This window comes from Aphis gossypii, chromosome 1 (genome assembly GCF_020184175.1).
Source record: "Aphis gossypii isolate Hap1 chromosome 1, ASM2018417v2, whole genome shotgun sequence".
Classification (NCBI taxonomy): domain Eukaryota; kingdom Metazoa; phylum Arthropoda; class Insecta; order Hemiptera; family Aphididae; genus Aphis; species Aphis gossypii.
In genome coordinates, this window is record NC_065530.1 from 84,112,753 (window position 1) to 84,134,932 (window position 22,180).

At 30.0% G+C, this 22,180-nt stretch overlaps 1 protein-coding gene across 2 annotated transcripts in view; it reads left to right on the forward strand.

Annotated features, from left to right (window-relative positions):
- The window catches only part of LOC114132310 (Kruppel-like factor 1), an 85,131-nt gene that overhangs the window by 34,678 nt on the left and 28,273 nt on the right, over window positions 1–22,180 (forward strand). Inside the window, exon 3 of one of the 2 annotated variants that reach the window (XM_027997766.2) lies at window positions 8,840–8,893. In XM_027997766.2, the coding sequence (XP_027853567.1) occupies window positions 8,840–8,893 (54 nt within the window). Of the gene's footprint in view, window positions 1–8,839; window positions 8,894–13,737; window positions 13,898–22,180 lie in introns of those variants that run through there. The other variant, XM_027997842.2, reaches the window with a different exon arrangement.

Here is a 22,180-nt window from a genome sequence, read left to right on the forward strand (position 1 = left end):
TAATATTATTCGTGTATCAGTCAGTGTATATATTGTGCGTATTATGCATTATTCATTTGAAAAGCGGGAGGAATCTGATAGTTTGTTTTGCGACGTCAGAATTTAAAGAAAACCGAAAATGAACACATATGAATATAGTGCGTACTAGGTTTTATTATTTTGTTTCACTATTGAACGAATTGCAAAGAGTTTTTGGTTTTTATAATTTTTTGTATGAGATAAAATATTTTTTCAATATTCTTAAGTGCACGTTAAGTTTTTTTTTTTATGATTATTTTTAAAATTGGGTCATTGTGATATAATATTGCAGAGTGTATAAATTATGCATCATGTTTAGTTTATCATTAAGTATTCTACACTAATTTATACATCAATTAAAAAAATGGCAACAGTTGTTGTTGCACTAATGATGAACAATGAAGGTATATATCTATAAATGTTTGCGCTCGCACTTGAAATATTTTAGTAGATTGAAAAATAAATTAAAACAATACACATTATGGAATAAATATTAATTATAGCCGTTATAACAATAGATATTATTATACAATTATTGAATTATACTGTTTACATATGATGAACAATTTTAGAAATATGTTCTTATGTTTGTATGCGTTTGCTATTTAATAATCCATGTGTAGCTTTATATTCTAATCAAAATTAAGACTAATTGTAAACAAAATTTATTGGAGTAATGACATCAGCTCATCAGTTACCTGATGTAGAATTGTTAAGTGTATCAGGTAATAAATAATAATTTGGTGGTTTGGTCTATTAAGTTTGGTTTAAATTATGGAACTCTATAAATCATTTTAAAATATGTATTTATTATCAGACTTTTAATATCGATATTTTATTGGTTTTAACTTTTAATTGATGTAAGTATAGGTTATTGTCCAGAAGTTATGGCATATTTGAATTTTTATTAGTTGATATGAATTTAATAAAAGTAAATATAGATATTAGCGATCTGTCTATTATTATCAAGTGTGTTTACTGTTTTAGTATCTTAATGTCAGTTAAAATGTGTTAGTATCATAATATTGATTATTTGTAATTTAGGATTAAGACTCAACTTCTGACGCATATAAAAATCAAGATGCCTGAAATGGACGTGTGATTTTCCATACTTAGATTTTAATGTTAAATAGTTATACAGCTTATACATTAGCATACTATTCATATATAGATTCTTTTTAAATTTCGTACCAGTATTCTGTATTATTTAATACATCTAAAATATAAATAATTCGCAGGGTTGCATTGTTATAACATTATTAGTGTTCATGTATTGGAAAAAATTCGCGTACGATACATGATTTTTATCAATATTACTATTATTTATTATCTACTCATTATTCAAAATACCGAGATATGCATGTGTATGCCATGCAGTTTTAATTTACGATGGAAGTTTCATATCGTATCCAGAATAACAATTATTCTTCAATATATTATTCGTATATAATATGCTGTACATACACGATTCAACTAATCCGCGTACTTGTCTTACTATATTTTATATATTATAATAATAATTTATACACAATGTAGATACTATTGACTACATTAAATAATAATGTATATAGTACATTGTACGCTATAGAACTATAGAATTATAATTATTGTATTAAGTATATTATATAAACACTCGAGCTGTCAGCGTGGCGGAGTGTGACTTGGACAATACTGCAGTATAATACATCAATTAAATGCACAGTATCTACGTCATCAGTAGGTATCTAAACAATTAAATATTAATATTATTTTTATTTTATGATCAGTGATCATAGCCTGTAGCCAACGAGGTAATTTGCATTAAATTCACATTTTCTTACATCACTCTCTATATAGCATATTTAATTCTATGTAAAAAAAAAATGCATTCCTTCAGATATCTGTGAAACGTCATATACTGCAACGTAAAATGGGTCAGTTATAAATCAATTATTTAAGCATAATTAAAAATAAAATTAATAATATTGTTATACTGTTGTAAAGTATATATAGTGCAATGTCTGTACTTAATTATTAAGTGAGGACTTTCAATGATATATTAAAAAGACTTTTATTTTTCTAAATCAACTTTTATAAAATTGCTTCATGTGGCCATGTGTAGATACATATAACTATTAGTAATACGCATGAATATATTTTATTACAATACAAATTTACAATTATTTTGCTTCGCTCTAACACAAAATATATAGCTACAAGAGTCATAGCCTGTAGGTGATATAGAAAGAATGTGGAGTCATTCGTTAACCTAAACATATGACATTATTATTCTATAGACGGTAAAAGTGTTAAGATATACAAGTATTTTTCATAAGATCTCAAAAGTAAATATTATGGAACATCTCCAAAACGTTTTGATTAAAAACTATGTAGGTATAGGATAATACAGTAAAGGAAGTGGCTATTGAAAAACAATAAACTTGGTCAGTAGAAAAATGTCGATGGCGCTTTTAAATGCATAATCATTATAGTATTTGCTGGGAGCATGAAGGTTTATTGTTTGCAGTTTTGCCATCCTTGGTCTCACGGTCCAGAGGTTTTGGTCTACAATGTTGTACAAATCGTCGTTGCATTATCGGGGTGTGCACAGTCAACTGCGACATTCGCGTCATATAAACATACAATAATAAATTAACGCTCCTGAGCACTATACAGGTCATATCTTATTTCTCACTCATCCCATTCTTTAGCTGCAGTGTTTTTCCAATTATCCATATAATTTAGATTTTTCTTTATTATGTACTTTACTATCTAGTCAACAATACTTCCGAGACGTCATTGTGGTGTTTCATATTGGTTCCTTTGCATTCATTATATATTATAAGTTAGATAATTCTATATCCTTGTTCAATTTTTCAACACGATCTATAACCATCTGATCTTCTATGATTTTATGCTTTTCATAATAGGTATTTACATTTTTTGAATCTGCTCTATTTCGTTGTTGCTTCGTATAATCTTCGTCTGTCTTCTTCATTCACTGATTCATACATTTTACTACCATATATATCTTTCTAATCTCTGCAACAGTTTTAAGTCTTATCGGCAAAATCTAACATACCTGTTTTGACAATGTCCAAGTCTCATTTACAAATAGCAAACAATGAGTATGATATAGGGTTTTGTATAGCTTATAAGATACGCACGAATCCCTTCTTAACTTTGAAGTTATACAAGTCAAGTATGATTTCTAGCACTTTTAGACTCATCAGGAGACGAAGCAAATACTTTCGTGTATTTAGTTTTCTTTTAGATAACCATTTTGAATCTCTGTGTTCTCGTGGCGTCTTTGCTTCTTACCATCATTACAATATGTCGTCTGCAGAATAGTACAAATTTGTGCCACTAATTGTCTATGATTTTCCCTCTTTTGTTCATATTTCCAATACCCCCCTCTCTCCGAAGCAAAACAATATTGAACAGTGTATTGCTGTTTAGTAATCTAACCCTTGTCTAACGTCTAACTCTTGAATCCGTGTTACAATAACATAGTATAAATGCGTAATAACGTATATTAAAAAGTCATCGCAATGCGTGCGTTCAGTGTATCATATTAGATATAAATTTATAATATTATACTATCGTGCAATTTATTATGTTATCACGTTGATACCTTTCGTAGTGGACTACCAGATGAGCATGATGTAGTTGTAGGCCATCACGCAGGTACACGCGGTACACAACGATAGGTATATTGTATAGTTAAGAGACATATAATATTATACTCGGCCGGGCGAAACGGCCACCGCCTATTGTTTTTGGCGACCTCCCTCATCGAGCGGCGTAAAAGCAAACGCGCCGCAGCAGTCGTGTACGCGCGACACGCCGACAATGACCGCGTGCGAACGTAAATGCGACTGTCGTCGGACTCGCAGTATATGTGTATATAGCCTATACGTATACATGCGAATGGATCGTACCATGTGCGCGAAGACTTGGCGCAAAATAATAATAATAATAGAACGAGCTGATCATTCAAGTCTCCGGACGGTTCAGTCACGCGTAAACTGGGTCTTGCATTGTTTATGCGGATCGCTCGCGCGCGTGCGCGCTATAGAGTTGCACGATATAACGCATATAATATTATGTACGTATAGGAACGTCTTAAACGGTTCGCGTGCTTGTGTTAACATTATATAATATAATATTATGATATATACGTGTACCCGCCGCGTCGGTATTTACGGCTTACGCCGCGCGTGTGTACTTGCATGTATATATATATATTATGATATATATACAAAACGGCGCGGGCAACGGATAAAAAATTATATAGTCCGAGAATATAATGTACGTTATACTAGCTGTGTATATATAGTGCAGTCACCAGTCGGTTACCGCAACCGCAACTAGGTTGTGTGTGCACCCCCACCCTCGCCACGACCGTTTTCCTGTACCTATGTATAGCGGTAAATATTATGTACGTACCTATTATGATAGTTTGATGCGCACGACGTAGACGACGACAGCTATGCGTTTATAAACATATATAATTTAATGTACGAATGTACCTACGTATGTGGGTATAGGTAACATATGTACAGCGTATATCCGAGATATTAAAAAATATAAAATATTTAATCGAAAAAATAAACACGATTACTCGTACCTGAGTGGACGACATTGTCACGCGTACCTACTATTTGCGATTATTGCATCGATGGTGTATTTTATATTATATTAACTCTGTTTTCTAGTTAGGAAGAAAGTTTTAATGTTGAAATATAAACACTTGAATGATTTTGTACCAAATCCCGTAACTATATAGTTTTCAAGTTTGTTTTATTTAAATGTGAACGGATTTTATTTCACTATTTGCCCGGCTTGTACAGTAAATGCCAATCGCTATTTAAAAATAATATAATATACGCTCATCAATCATCGAGTTGTTACGCTAAGTAATTATACTTTCGTTTGTTTTTAAATTTAAATTGATATTGTTTTTGTGACTTCAGGATATTGTTATACCTTTATATGTACACATGACGTATGAATTTCACTACGGCCAAGTATGGTTATAAGAATAGAGAATTATGTTTCCTTAGTTCATCATAATGTACATAATAATTATATGTATAATATTACATGTAAAAGTATGACGCACTCAAGTTCTCCAAACATTGGTCATTTTTTTCCACTATACTTGCCCACGTTGAACCCACTCTGTGTTGTTTGTAAATACAGTCAGAAGTATAAAAGCAGAACGATAAAAAAGCTTACACGTGAGCTTAGAATATAAAGCTGATGTAACGATTTAGATTTTATAATAGTCTTTAAACTTTACAAACGGGTAATATAATTTCGAAAACACTTTTTTTCTAAATCTAAATTAAGAAAAGTCCTCTATTATAGAAAAAAATACATACATCTGTATTGATAAATCTATATTTTATAAGCAATGTAAATCAGATCGATATACGAACACTGTAGTAATGATACGACAATAATAATAATGATCACAATGAAATAATGAAGTGTACACAGTTATTATTAAAAACAAAAAACAAAAATTAAATCTTAACAGTACATATAAAGATAGACACCTGTATTATATTATATAGTGACTCCCGAGGTGATCTCATAACAAGCGTGTATAATACAATACTATATACATTATATAGACACAATATACGTTTTAGCTGTTATTTTCATTCTCGGTACCTAAGAAAAAAACTTGGAAAAAACGGGTTTCTTTGAGTAAATATTTGATCTGTGGGGACCACTTTCCCGAACGATTCGTGCAGTGTGAGTATATATTGACGTGTCCTCTTCGCCTATCTTATCTATGCAAGCGCGACCGTACGTGTGTGTCAGCGTGTACGTGAACACTAAATACTAATACACTGTACATAATATATATATTACAGATATACAGAGCGATTCTTTTAACAGTAAATACTATAGTTATCTTTCGAAAAGTGTAAATTTTTTAAGCATTTTCTTTGTGAAAATTTAAAAAAATATGAAATCCATAATAATTGTTTTATGTTTTTAGTGTTCATAATTTAAATTAATTTCTCTGACATTCCTTTCCGTTCATCTAAACCTAGTTAACTGTAAATATTTTTAAGATTAAGAGGACATCGTACATTTAAACTGAAGCATAAAATTGAAATTGTTAAACGTACATTTTAGTATGTTATGGGTGTTAGTAAAGTATAGTCAACATACCATGTGCAGATTATGAAACCTATTTAAGTATTACTAGTAATACTTTTATCGTTTGAATGTTCACACTCATTTTATACACTACTGTCATTAAAAAAACTCAACGATGATAACGAAATGTTTGAAAAAAGTTAATACTATACGAAGCTATAGATAGTGAGCAAAAACAATCATCCTGTATTAGAGCCTATAGGTATATATTATGCGGTAAAAACCGCGTGAACCGTCCTCGTCGGTAAACAAACAACGGTATAATACGAGACATATTATAAAATATGGAAAAAAAACATGATGACTGTTTTCTGCCGACGTTCGATTATTATTATTATAGTTGTGTCGTCTGTGTCATTGATGCAGCAGTGCAACGTTTGAACGAACGCCGACGCCACATGTGTTTGTCCGTCCGTCCGCATGGGTAGTGCGAGAAATTAACACCTTACCTTAGTATTATATTGCCTTAATGGCGTGTTTATCTCCTGGGAAGTGAAAAAAAAAAATCACCGACAGAAAAAAAAACTAAAAGAAAGCGCGCTGATTCCGTGAGGTTTATTGTACGTCGTAAAATATATATATTAATAAATAATACACAGTTGACGGATTTTCGTATTTTTGAAAACCCACCAGCAAAATCAACGCACGTTGCAAAACAATTTATTGGTAGGTAATTGAATGGTTTGTCGCAGGGCGAACGATGAGTTGATTTATTATCGTAAAATAGGTATATTGTTGCCGCATTATTATCATAACGCAGCTAGTTTAATTATACGTTTACATCGGACTCACGCGTTTGTTATTAATACGTCATATTTTATTATAATATATTTTAATTCATTTCCTATGTGTATATAATAGCTAGTGCGGCTGTAACGTTTTTAAGATATTTGAGGAATTTTGTTGTTGAGTCAAAAAGCACGAAAGGAACATGATATTTTTTAATTATTTAGTGTTGAATAACAACTAGTTCTTATTATATACCTATATTATTATAGTATAACAACTAGCTAAGGCTGCATAGATTATAAATAAATAATAATAATAATAAATAAAAAAAAAATTAATTTAGAAAAATATGACAGTTGATGTAATAATAACTTCTAAACACGCGTTGTCCACGAAAAATACAAAGTTGAATAATTTATTACTACACTTTTTTTTTTAAATTAATAGTTCTTAATAAGCGATTTGATTTTGTTGGCATTTATAATGCCAATTAATTGGTCGATTCATGTAAAATCATAAGAATTAAATTATAGTAATTATTATTCGTATACTATAGTTGCCACTCGCACATATTGATTATGATTATAGTGACAAACGGACGGATAAATCAATATATGTTTATTTCTCCGTTTAATATTAAGTAATGATAATCTAACTCAAGGATGTAATTTCAGTATGAGAAAACCGGTTGAGGATTGATTGATCCCGATACTGCTATTATAATACAATGTAAACGTATAATAATACGTACTTACCTAATAGGTACCTACACTTTGCTGTAGTTTTCTGTTATTACTTGACTTGTATAATTCATAATATTATATATTTTGGATTTTCTTTAAAATTCTATATTATATAATATTTCGAGTTATGCACCTCGGGCGTTATGAGATATCTCGTTACATACTTTAATCATATCTATAATAATCTATATATGATGCACTACGACGATATCATTATTTCAGCGATAAAGCAATGTATTAAATATTCATATACATATAGTGTATACCTAAAACCTAATACCTACCTTATGATGACGAGTAACGAGTATCTGAATAGACTTCGTTTAATAATAAAGTTTATAATAGTGATGATGGCGATAAAACGTTATTAAATAAAATAATAGACGATGGTGGAAAATGCGATATAAGTTATTGTTGGAGTGAAGGAAAAACGACGAATGATGATAAATTGGACGTTATACCTACGCTTTTCAGCCCTAGTACTGAAAACATGCTGGCTTTAGATTCAAAATAAAATGCTCTAGTGTGACTTTACGTCTTATCTATATTATTATAAGCAGTGACATAACCAGGGGAATCCTCCATCCTTGGACCAATAATAAATTGTGTATATATTTTATTTAGCTTATAATTTAATATGAATAATTTATCAAATAATAAAAGCTTACATGTCGCAATAATATGAGGAACATTTACTCTTTTGAAAAAATCCTACTTTATCCACCGATTATTTGGTTATAATACTTTTATGTTAACATATAATAATATTGTATTGAATAAAAAAATTTTATTTTTTTATTTCAAATACATTTTCAACACTAACCTTTTAATTAAAAATACAACTTCCATTTCTATTCCTGATAATTCTTCGTCTGCTCAAACGCAACTGGAATCGTAATTTATTAAGCTAATAAATAAATAATTTAACGAGTTATTAGTGTATTAGCAATGAGCGATTTCCTCTTCATGCCTTTCACTCATCTTTAGTACATATCATCATAATTAATAATTGTATTTGTATAGATTGTTATGTATTAATTGTTTGTAAAAATTAAAATAATAATACATGTTTATAGAGATACCTGTTTCCAAAGTAGCTAGCTAAAATATTAAATGGCAAATGTTTGCAGACGAATTATTAAATGTGTACCTGCACGAGATTGTAATCGTTCGTATCTTGTTTGTTACAGATGGGCTCCGGCATGGATCATAAATCTACTTGGTACTGCAACGCGGCGAACAAGGTAAAACATTTAATAAAAATTATTAATTATTATTATTACGATGATAATAATAATAATATAATAATAACGATAATATTATATAATGATATAAATCGCGTCGTGGTTATTTTTTATAATATTGTTATATTGTTATTATTTCTGAATGGACAAATCCCGCGGAGAAACCAGTTTGACCAAATGCGGGTAGTTCGATTAATATTTAAATATTCGGCTCGCGCTAGGCGACGGCGGGAATTGATTAGGATTCAGATATCATTAAGCGTTCCGGGGGGAAACCGATACTTTATATGTTATTACACGATATTATATCTGTGGAGGTTTTTTCCCCGCCGTGGTGAAAACAGAATAAAAAAACTGATATATTCATAGACACAGTATATAGTATATACGTATTATATATAGGTAATACATATAATATGTTTGTATGTGTTTGTGTGTTTGTGCGTGTGTGTGTGTGTATAAAATATAAATTACATTACATTCGTGATTAAACGTACCGGTTTTCCATTAGAGTTTTTCGAGAAAGAAAAAAAACAATATCCCTCCTCCGCTAGGTACCATTAGAATGAAGTGACCCAAGTGCCGTGTCTGTAGCAGCAGCAGCACCAGCAGCTGAGGGTGACAACCGACCGGATTTATGACGACTCAGTTACGTGCAGACCGTATAGTTATACTTGTATATCATGCGTTATTATATACTACCAGAGGTCGGCGAAATAATATTATATACATTTCGGACGATAATAATTGAAAACACGTCGCCCGTAGGTAACCGAAGGGCTTTTTCTCGTTTATAAACGGATTTGTAATTATCTGCAGCCGTATAATAATGTGATTCGATTATAAAGTTGTATTTTTTTTTTTTTTTATGTTTTATTAATACTATCGCCGTTATAAACGTATACACATACTCGGGCGCATACACAGATATATGTACAGGGTGATCATTTGACCACATTGATTTCCAAGTAATTTTTTAATGTTTAAATGTTGAAAAATATGAAGAAAAAATATAATGAAAATTACTAAATATTAAAAAATAAATCGTATAGATCGTTATAATTATCGATTTGTTTGGTAATGTTTGAATTTTGTCAATTAAATGGATCACCCCGTATATTTAAATAATTATAGTACGCATAGTACACTGTATATATATAAATATATTATGGATAGGTACGTAATATATATTTTACGTCATTGAAGACAGTGATGATAATATCATTAATGAGATGCCTCCGTTGCCGCAGCGGCGGTGGCGGTGGTTCTCTGTCCGCGGGCAACCGGCAGCAGTTTCGCTCCAGTAAATAATAAATATTATAATAATAATAATATGTAATGTTATTTGTTAATAAAAACCAAAAACACTAAAACCAAAATGTATATAAATAGAAATGACAGCGGTCGTGTATTTATTATAATACCGTCGTCGTCATGTAATATCTAATGCGACGCGATTGGCTGCCGTTTTCGATTTTTTTCGGACGCGTGCGCCCAGAGGCGACGAGTGACCCACGCGTATGGAATCGTATTACAATTATTTACGGAGCCATCAAAATTCAAAACTTATCGAAGTTGGAATGTTATGGTGGTGGCCGGTAGATACGGCGACAGGACGAATGAGGAAAACTCGTCTATGTAATTTAGTAAAACTCACATTACGAGTATGATATGTTCAAACCTCGCTAGACAAGCGTGTCGTTTACGACTCGAACGTGTTTTCGCTTGTTAGATTTACGATAATAATATATAATATAATAATTTTTATTATGTACATAAATATACATTATTGTGTATTATAGGAATCCTTGTCGATTTTTATGACGATATATTTTAATCTAGATATTGATCTAAGATCTAACGATGTACGTGTTATGGTAACACTTTTTTCCCGATCTGCCGCGGAGTTGCGTTATAACTTTAATAAGCTTGTGACGTTGATAACAATATTTGAATTTGTAATTTGAATTGAGTTTTTGCATTTACGTTGTTTTCCATCGTGTTGTTTTGCTGATAAACATATACAGTAAATTATCTAAAATACTCGTTGAGGATATGCATTATTCGTGAGGAGTACGGGTTCAACTTCTTCTTAAAATTTTTTAGTTTTTTTTTTTTAAAAAAAAAAAGATAGGTATGAAACTATTATAGAAACAATCATTCTTAATTTTATTATATTGACATTTTTTTCTTTAAATCAATTAAATAATAAATATTTGAGTGATTATTTAAAATTGTTTTTTTTTTGTCTTGGATTATTCTCAATAAATATTTAAATTCTGTTCCTTATAAATATATACCAAATACAGTTATCATTAAGTCTAATAATATTTTGTAGATTATTGTTAATTACATTAAAAAAAAAAAAAATACAGGAAACAGCGCTTATATAATATAGGATACAGTGTATCCGATACACGACAATACGAGTTATAAAATTATTTTTTACTTTCTTTATATTTTCGTAAAAACCTTCTTTGAAAAAAAAAGAAAAAAAAACAATAAACCATAATGTTTACTCTTCAACAACTTTTTGTTTGATTCGTAATTTTAATACGATTTGTTGTATCTAAATGTACATTATATTATGCTAATCTGCAAATTATTAATTATTTAATTATTTTACCATTTCATACGTAGTACACGTTTAATATAATATATTACAATGAGTTTTATATGCATATAATCTCCGTTTGACGCATATGAATACATTTTTTACTTATACACAAATTTGACTGGTGTCTTATTAAAATATTGCACGCAGTTTATAACGCTTCGCATAAATATAAGTACCTATATTGTGAGTTTATTGCAAATCGCGTTGTGACAACATTCAAATGACATTGCAGTACAACAGCAACCATTGCAGCGCGTCGAAAGTTTAACTTTGTACATCGCGTTATTATTATTCACGAAACGCCCTGTATATAATACGTATTATACGCCGTACACAATCGATTAGGAAACACGTATGTACATACGTATTTTATTGTACAGCCATATAGGCGCTCGTACGTCCTTGTGTCCGCATCCGTTCGCGGAAAAACGGTAAATACATCAAACCGTTTCGCGTCGTTGATGCGTATATGTGTATAAGCGCGTACGGCATGTTCGAATAATATGGTACGAGCAATTTGCAGGAAACGCTTGTGACATATCATATTATCGTTTGTTTTTTTTATTTTTACGTTTTATTACTTATGTACATTTAATACGACATGCAAATAATTGCGTTGTGCGTGGTAAATATCTATACGTTTACCTATAGGCTATTATAATAATATATACTCGTCTATTAAAAAAAAAAAAAATAAAAAAAAAATAGGTAATTTTTTACGACCTCGCAGTGAGACTTAAAGACGTGTTTTTAATACACTGTTTATACATACGACACATCTATTATAATGATATAATTATGATTCGGATGCGAGATTTTAACGATAAGCGACATTCGTTGCTGCAATGGTATCAATTTATTATACGAACCACCTGTAGGTATGACCCGCGTCGTACACCGTTGTACGCGTATTATACGCGCGTGCTGCGTGTAACGAGTGAATCACGATCATGACGTATCGCTGAAAGCTAATATGGAAGCAGCGTATTTTATTATGTACAACGGATTTCGATAGAGTTAAAAATTTATTAATTTAATAAATATTCTAAACGTGAATACTATATCGCTTATACATTACATAGGTAGGTACAACTGTCGAAGATTTAGTTAAATTTTAGAAGAACTATTTTTTTTTTTTTTTTACGTACAAAGAAATAATTATTAATAATTCTAAATGGAAAAAACAAATTCGCATAACAACGCAACTTATCTACGATATAAATTGGTATTTGTGTTGTTTTAGTATAAATATTATCTATTGTATTATAAACAACAATAATACATAAATTATGCGAGTGGCAGCTATAATAATAGTAATCAAACAATATTATACAGTATTAATTCTTTACAAGTAAAAGCAAATAATTAAAAAAAAAATGTTGTACCTTTTTAAATACTTCTAATGGTCGCCTTTAATGTGGTAAAATCATTTTTTTTATAAAATGAGAAAATGCAACGAGTCAAAGTAAAAACTATGAACACAAAAAATATATAGCAAACTAGAATTTATTGTGTAAATAATACTTAAAAATATATACAAACCGTAAAAAACAATATTTACCGAACGAGGAAATAACTCGTGTTGGTGGAGCTTCGGTAATATTTTGGGTGTCTAAGCTCAGATAAGGCCCCCTTTCATTTATACTAACTAATTTCATTTACTAGATGATAGGTACTATTTTTTGTATATTAGAATCTACATAGGTAGGTACACGGACGTCAATCATTATATTTTATTACCGAAAGAGATACACTCTAATGAACTACCTATATAATATATAATCATTATAATTATTATATTATATATCATATTGTTCATATGCATAATATACAATACTACTTCTGGAATCCATCGAGCATTATGTTATATTATGCACGCATTTGCACTGCAGATATCCTTTTGCCCGGATGGTTACATTCGTGATAATAATTAAGAATATCGCATACGTAATATTAATAATGCAAAATAAGCAATAAACATTGCCATAGTATGGCGATAGCATAATAATACGATGGCCTTATTTATCACTCATAATTATAGTTCAACATCTCAATACATCTGATTGCAATTATAATATTATACGGATATTAGGTTCGATATTTTTTTTATCTCTTTTATAAACGCAATATGTTTTCAAAAGTAAAAATTATGTACACAATATATTCATAAATGAATAATATATACTCTGAGAATACACACCGTAGCTCACAAATATAATCACTGCCGAAGGCAATCAATGTATTTTTAATAATTCATAATTTATTTATTTTATTATTTTTTTCAAAAATACTTTACCTTATTTCAATGAGCTTAATAATATATACGGAAAACAGAAATGTGATTTTACAGTGTTGCTTTCAGCATTTTAATTTGGGAATAAAACTATGTAAGTACCATACTTATTTAAATTATATTATATGGAATCTATATCATCAATTGTTCGTATTTATATCTTCATAAAACTATAACAAAATGCCCACGTTACTTTAATTACAATGTGGTACAGTTTATACTATATTTTAAGCATATCAAATTGGTTTTGATTTCAATAAGTTGAATTGTTTTGTATTTTTTAATTGATTTACTTGTCAACTTGGTATACCGATTTTAATCGATCGATGACTGTTATAGTCATCTTTTATTTGTTATGACTTTATGAGGGAATACCTTTGTTTTTTGTAACCCTAATCTAAGAATACTTACATGATGACTAAATTTTGTTTACTGCAAGAAGTGATTACCAGGTATCTATCAATTCGTAAATTTAACGCACCTGTTTAAAAATATGTTTGTTAATGGTTGTATTTTTTGTATAAAAAATATAAACATATTATTAGTTTGTATACTATTTGAATAAGTAGACAAATTTAATCAAGTTACTTTTATCTCAAAATGATTTTCATGTCATCGTCAATAACGAACAACATAATACCTCACAGTAAAAATATTAATAAGAATATTATTATAACATGAACTATAGTTTCAATGTAATGTATTTTAAATTGCAAAATTTTAGGTACTTATATAAATGACTGTAGTTGATAAGTACACATTATAATAATTTATAGTAAATATTTAAAATATATCTGTATAATGTATATATTTATTCATTTAAATTAAGTACGTATAAGTACATTTTTCACTATTTTTTCACGCTTCAAAAAGACTTTTAAGACCTTGACGATAAAAAAATTGCCTCCGTCCCCTCCCACCATATTCTGCACGTGTAGTACAAATTTTACAAATATGTATATAATAGTAATTATACTTGTAGGTACGTTTGTATTTTTTCTGTTGTACACCGACGGTGGGCGTCCTACGGCGCACGCGCTTAGCGAAAACAATACCCCCGGCTTTTCAACCATGCCGACTATTAATAAACATAACGCGGTGCGGATGGATAATTACTGTGGTAAAAATTTTAGCATAACGGCGAGAACCGGTCTTAAGAGAAGATATTATATATATATAAATATTAAAAAAGTGTCGTGGGCGGTCAATGGCATTTCAAAATGAAAATAACTATTCTTCCGAAACGTATCGACGAAAAGTTTAACAAACGTCCAAAACGTAGGTATAATAATTATATAATAGTATACACTAAAAAAGAAATATTAAACAATTCCATAATTGTATTGTATTCGTATATTTATATCGTTACACGTTATATATTTTTTCGAACGAAACCATCGAACACTTTAGTCTGTTTTGTATACACGCGCGCATTTCATATTATGTATATACAATATACATATACCTATAGTTAGTATAAGCATATTATAATATTATATTATATGATGATGGTTAACCAGTTTTTCCGTTGAAGAACATATTATTTACAGGCTACAGAAAGCGTGTGGGTCAAGGTGTAACGTGGCGCGTATATAGGTAGTAATAGGTACTCGCGGGGAAAAAAAATAAATTCGTTTTTTTAGTGTTTCGTATATTATTCTTATGTTTTCGAGATCTAAATTATTGTCGTTCTACGACACTTAAACCAATTGTTTACACCTATAAATACTTTTTTTGAGGGGGGGAGGGAAAAGTAAAGAAATTATGATAATGGCCGAGTGCCACCGCAGGAAATCACCTCGGCCTACAACATATATTTACATTATTTTCATTTTATTGCTAGTTGGTTATTATTACTATTTTTGTCTAAACCGTTTTTCTATTGCTTCGACGTGACATTTTTTCGGTTTCATAATTCGCCCTCTGGTCATAAATTATGTCAATAAACCAAATAAACGTCGTTTTAATTTTGGCTACCTAAAAAGAATATGATACTTTATACAAACGTATTTTCTGGTTCTGGTGTAAATAACTATTATACTATGGTCTACAAGTTCAAAATATGTCTCATAAAATTTTAGAAACAAATGATATCTCCCTCTCAATCGATAGTATATGAGCTGAGTAAAATTACTGTCATCCATGTACACTATAGAACTTATAACATTGCAGGATCCTCAGATAAAAGAGTAAACGAGCGACTGGTGACTTGACTATTATTGTAATTATTTTACACGATTGTTATTACCATACAGATGTATAATAGCTATTGGCTATGCAGTTATAATAAATTAACGCACGCGCATATCCGGCGCTCATTACACTAAGGTCGAAAACCAAAATTGTTTGTCCAGAAGATTATTTAAATGAGAAAAAACACAATAATTATAGGGGCCCCGGGTGACTAGTTACGTTATTATCATTTTTGTTATTTTCTTTTTTATTATTATTTTTTTCTTTTTTTTGTTCCTATATGCTTCAGTGTTTTATCGTTTAGAGGGCATAACTCGTTTGTTCGTTTATTCAAATTATACTACCGGAGACGAAAAACCATAAATACACAAATCGTGAACCTGCATTGCTGTATAGCTTTTTTTTTTTAAATTGACAATTATTTAAATACAACAATATATTATTATTATAATATTATGTGGCGTATTCTAATAATGTTATATGCAGCGCAATTGTGTATGAATATACACTTAAATGAAATAATATTCCGTTCGAAATTATATCTGAAATGAAATTGGCATGGAAACAACACTATAAAAAGACGTAAATGCAAATCTGAACGAAACAAAAAACAGAAATAAAAATAATAATGAAAAGCTAATGGACAAATGCATCGGAGACACATTTTAATACGCAATTTGAGATACCGCACGGCGTGATTTGAGTGCCTCCGATGTTTCACGCAGACGTTTACGATTGGAAATTATTCCTTATTAGCATATTATCGCCCGCATCTATTTGATATTTTTTTTTTTTTACTTTTTTCAAAAATAAAACATATATATTATCCGACGTCAGGCTTGTTGGAACGACAATTTATTATGTCCTGGAGATTAATTTTAGAGCTTTAAGAGTCCACCGTTAAAATCGGACATTCGACGTATTACAGACATCGCATACATCTATACATGCGTATAAATAATAATGATATAATATTATGCTCATTTATATTATATACGTATGCAGCTATATTAATATATAGCTGGTATACAACGTATCGTAACGTTCGCGCGATCGTCTCGCATAATATGTGAAATCGCAATATCACGAGTCAATCACTTGGAATGCGATAAGTCACGATTACTTGCTGTTTCCGATTATCTACGGTTATAGATTCAAATACTTCTCGCACGTGTGAACCGTGTGTATATACTATTATATACTCATAAAGGTAAAAGGGGAGAATATAATATGACACTGTGACAATAATAATAATAATAATAATAATAACAACATAATTATTATGTTTAACAAGCCCCCACACCACCCTAGTTTGGGTTATCTTTGGACTCGGGTTCCCCTCAACGTTCACCTTGTTCCTTTTATTCAGTCGTTTGACAAATTACATTATTATTATAGGTATATATTATGTACACTACTATTATTGTATTTTTGTTTATCCCGACGAAATGCGATGATATTTCACCACAAAGTCGGTTTTTATTTTATAATTGAGGTCGTAAGTGGGTTTTGCGCGCATGCGAATTGTAGGCGTGTAAAAATTTTATTTACGGACAAAACGTCCAATTTAAACAGTTGTTTTGAAACGCGCCCACCGTAAACGCGCACAGTTACGTGTTAACAAAAATAATAAATAAATAAATAATAATATGAAGAAAAAAATAATAATAAAGAAAATACGGTAGCCAACAGGTATAGGTTTGTTTCTGACATTATAGGTCGATATGCATAATTTAATATTTTGGATTGCCCACGTCCAACTACCATATTACACGGTCACCAAAGACCTTTACGCCATAATAGTTCACTGTGTAAATAGTGAATATCGGATAAAACGCGCTGTCTGAAGTCGTGTTTGAATTGAATTGGCAATCGATTGGATTTAAAACAATGTGGCACGCAATAATGGATTTATATAGCAACATACTATTATAATAATGTGTACATATAGTATACACACGGTACTACACCTATAAGACATTTAGACATTGTACTCAATACTTGGCACATTTTCAAACTTGATATAATATTTTACAATATAAAATATTTTCGTTTCATTACTCTACAAAATAGAAGGAAAAAAAACCACTAGCACGCGAGCTACGATCGTTTTATTTGACCATACATAATATATTATATATATAATAACACTGCTTATATATAAAAGTAGCACGACCAGACGTTTCTTGGAGATCCAGTAGGTATTTTAGTGTTAAATATTATTATTACAATTTACACCACTGATAACCTGCGTACCTACATCTTTAAATATTATTATTATTATTTTTTTTTTTCAATAACCAAGGAATAAGTGATATAGCTGCACGATATTACATATTATTTAGGTATATTATAGCGGAGTGGTATTATTAATTTGATAATTATCGTATCAATACGCGCAGAACACACGGCGATTGGTTAGGTTTAAAAAGTTACCTTGTAAACAGCATTTAAAACGTATTATAATCAAACGTGCGTGCTTTGAACCAATTGCGAACTCGCATACTATTAACTATATAAGTACGTATATACATATCTAACGTACGCTTTGGCCACAATATTATGTATTATACACACACACACGTCGGTCGCGTGCAGATGCCGTTTCGCCCGGTCTATGTTATTCTTCGACCCATTGCGGTGGTTTTCGCCATTAAAACATAATATATTGTACGGCAGTTATTCTCTACCTATACGATGTGCATACCTATGTATAGTAAGTATACGTATAATAATAATTCGGCTACGTTACACTACCTGTTGCGTTTTACGCGTTTCGAGATCATCGGCACACGCGCGCGGCGTAGATCGAGCTCGGCGATAATTATATCAACAACCTAATTTTAATGGTCCACGACGATAATAATCGTAAGTCCCTATATCACATGACGTGCGACCGCCTCGGACTCCCTCCCCACATTATAATATTATTATACGCATAGGTACACGTCTCATAACGTCGGATTGCGCTGTCTGCTCGCCGTGTGCCCGCCACACGTATTATATATTATTGCTTTACCGACTATAATATAATATGCCGTGTATGGTACACATACCCGTAATATGCACACACACGACACACAGGTGTATATGGGTACATCTGACGAATATTTATATCTCGTGTTATGTGTGTGCGCAGTGTATATTATAATATACGCGCGTCCGGGGAACAATGAACTCTCGCGCGCGTATATACACACACACGAGCGTGGGCCAGCTCGGTCGGATGAGGAATAAAAAAAAAAAATGAAATAAAATCATTTTCGTTCGTGGGTTAGACCTCGCGCGCGCGCTCGCGAGTAGATATAGGTACAATAATAATAACGAAAACAAAATCCGAAGACACGACAACAATAAGAATATAAAAAAAAAAAAAATGGTGCAATAATCGTGTAATTATGTGTGTTATTGTGTGCCGAGCGGACACAATGGATGACGCCCCAAATGTCAAAACGTCCGATTGTCTCAAAGTTCCGATCTTCGGATGAATTACGACATTTCCTTTGCGTTTCATATTATTATTATGTTATACATAGGTAGATACATAATACTACGTTTTAATACATTTATATCTTATATGCTCTTATTATTCACCGAAAATATTATATTATTCGTTTTGTTGTGCCGTTTACGGTTTATCATGATATTTTAATGCGTGTTTAATTTGATATGAACAATAATATAATATATTTGTTGATCACGAAAACACATTTTTTAATAATGCATACTATAAATATATAATATATTAAAAATTATTATTCTACAGATTGGACGTCTTGCAAAATTTGAAATACCACGAATTTATAATAATATTATACATACTGCGTATATAGCGTCCTATAGGTACATAACCAGTAGTCAAATATGGATGTATCGATATAATACAAAACTGTATAAATTATTAAGTAGAAATGATTTTCCTATAATATTTTCTACTTTTTAGCATTGCTCATTATATATTTTGTTCGTATTTTCAAATGCTCGTGGCACGGCGATTTAAAATGACAAAGTGGTGGGATGCTTCAACAATCGGTTAATAGGTTTTAATTTTAAAACCAGTTTGGGACTCTCGTAGTTTCTGAAATTTTAACAAGAAGTTTTTTTAGGTTTTTTTTTTTTTTTTTTTGGCAATGGAGGCAAGTGGTTTGATGTTTTCGACAAATATGGTTTTCTCAATCAACTGACAATAGTTAATGTATTCGAAATACATTAATTGATCAAACTTAAACACACATATTATATTTATGTATTTAAAAACTGGTTCCACATGACCACATACGTTACAATTGATTAATAAACTCATCAATTCGTTAAATTGAATTCTAAAAGATAAAATTTACGAATGCTACAACAACAAAATCAAAATAATTTGAAACTGATGTTTATTATAATTAATTGACATATTAAATATTACCAGATAGTAGATATTATATTTTGAATATTATAAATATAACCATGAAAATAATTTTTATTTATTCAAAATAAAATAATCAAACGATGCATATAATATTATAATATTGTATAGCATAATAATGAGTTTAATTGGCATTTCGATAAATAATTTCTATAAAAAAAAAAAAATTATAATTTTGATGTTTTTGAATAGGTATATTTAAAAACGTTGTCATATAGTTATGAATATTTAAATTTACTTGTAAAACCCGAGAAGTCATTCTGCTGTATAGTAGGTGTTCATTGTACTTCGTCATTCAGTAGGTCACTATAATGGGTGTGTTAAGTTTGAATTCAATGACAAATTATTGACTATGGTTAAAAATAATTCAAAGCAAAAATCGTCAGTCAGCTTACATAATTTAATTAAGAAATAAATCATGATTTAGAAAAGTGTTGTCAACATTTTAAATTCAAAGGTTACAAAACACTCACACATAGGTACGTACATCATCTTTATTAGACGATATATTATATTTTAATCATTCCACTTAGATTATATAATTATAAAGTTAAGTGGACCGAGTATTAACATATTATATTTAATCGTCTTTGACTCAAATAATAATATGATTCATAACTGTAGCAGATTAAAATTTACTATCGATTTACTATCGACAGAACAAGTGCACGAATAAGAAAGAAATCGTTTTTTACACTGATCTTCAGCTGTAATGGGGAAGTGAATACCAACGTTAATATAACAATAAAACCTACCATTTTCATTACCATTATCTCATTAATAATTATTATTATTGTAAACGAGTTTATTGTTATCCCACACACATATTCTTGTTCAGCGTATACATTACCTACAGTTTCTGTTTCTACTTAACTAATAATTAGTTTTATTTTTTTTTTTAAATTACACCCATCTTCCTGAACAATATTTTTTATTGGTCTTATTTTAGATTTTAAAGAGAAGTACGAGTATTGGTTGATTTATAAGTATTTTTGTCTAGTTCTATAGTTTTGTTTAGTATATGTATTCTGCAACGTTTTAACGTTACGTTTTTTAATAATACATAATACAAATATAGAAATAGTACTATTTAATATTTAATGATTTATTTTTCTAATAGATTCAAAAATAATTGGATTAAATAACAAAGGATAATAAATAATATAGACTAAAACTTTGAAAGTATTATACAAAATAAAAATTATAATAATACCTGATAATAATATAATAGTTGACATTTTTAGTTAAATAGTGTGCGTCGCTTAAAAATGTTCTATGAGAATCAATGATTTATTAATAACCGCTTCGGTGGTCCACCTGATTCATACATATATCTCAGTATTTTTAATTATATCTATGATTCGTGTATTTTTAATACAAATTTCAGGTTTTGTATCTGATATTATAGACAAAAAATTAATCAACCTCTGAACCTCAATACTTCAAATACGGTTTATAGTAAATATAAATATTTTATTATTTATTACTAGTATAATATAATATTAATACTATTAAATCATTTTTGAATTACGTATCTAATAATTTTATATCTAACATTATTATATTATCTGTACCTACGTTACATAGAAATTAAAACACACAATATTATACTTCATTATTGCCTCTAACATATCATCAATTTCATGTCTACATTTTAATATTGTAGGTAGTGGATTAGTTTTCACGACTCCTGGCGAATACGAAATCGAATCTCTCGAGAAAATCTGTACTAATGTTGAGTTATATAGTGTAATATCATATAGTATACCT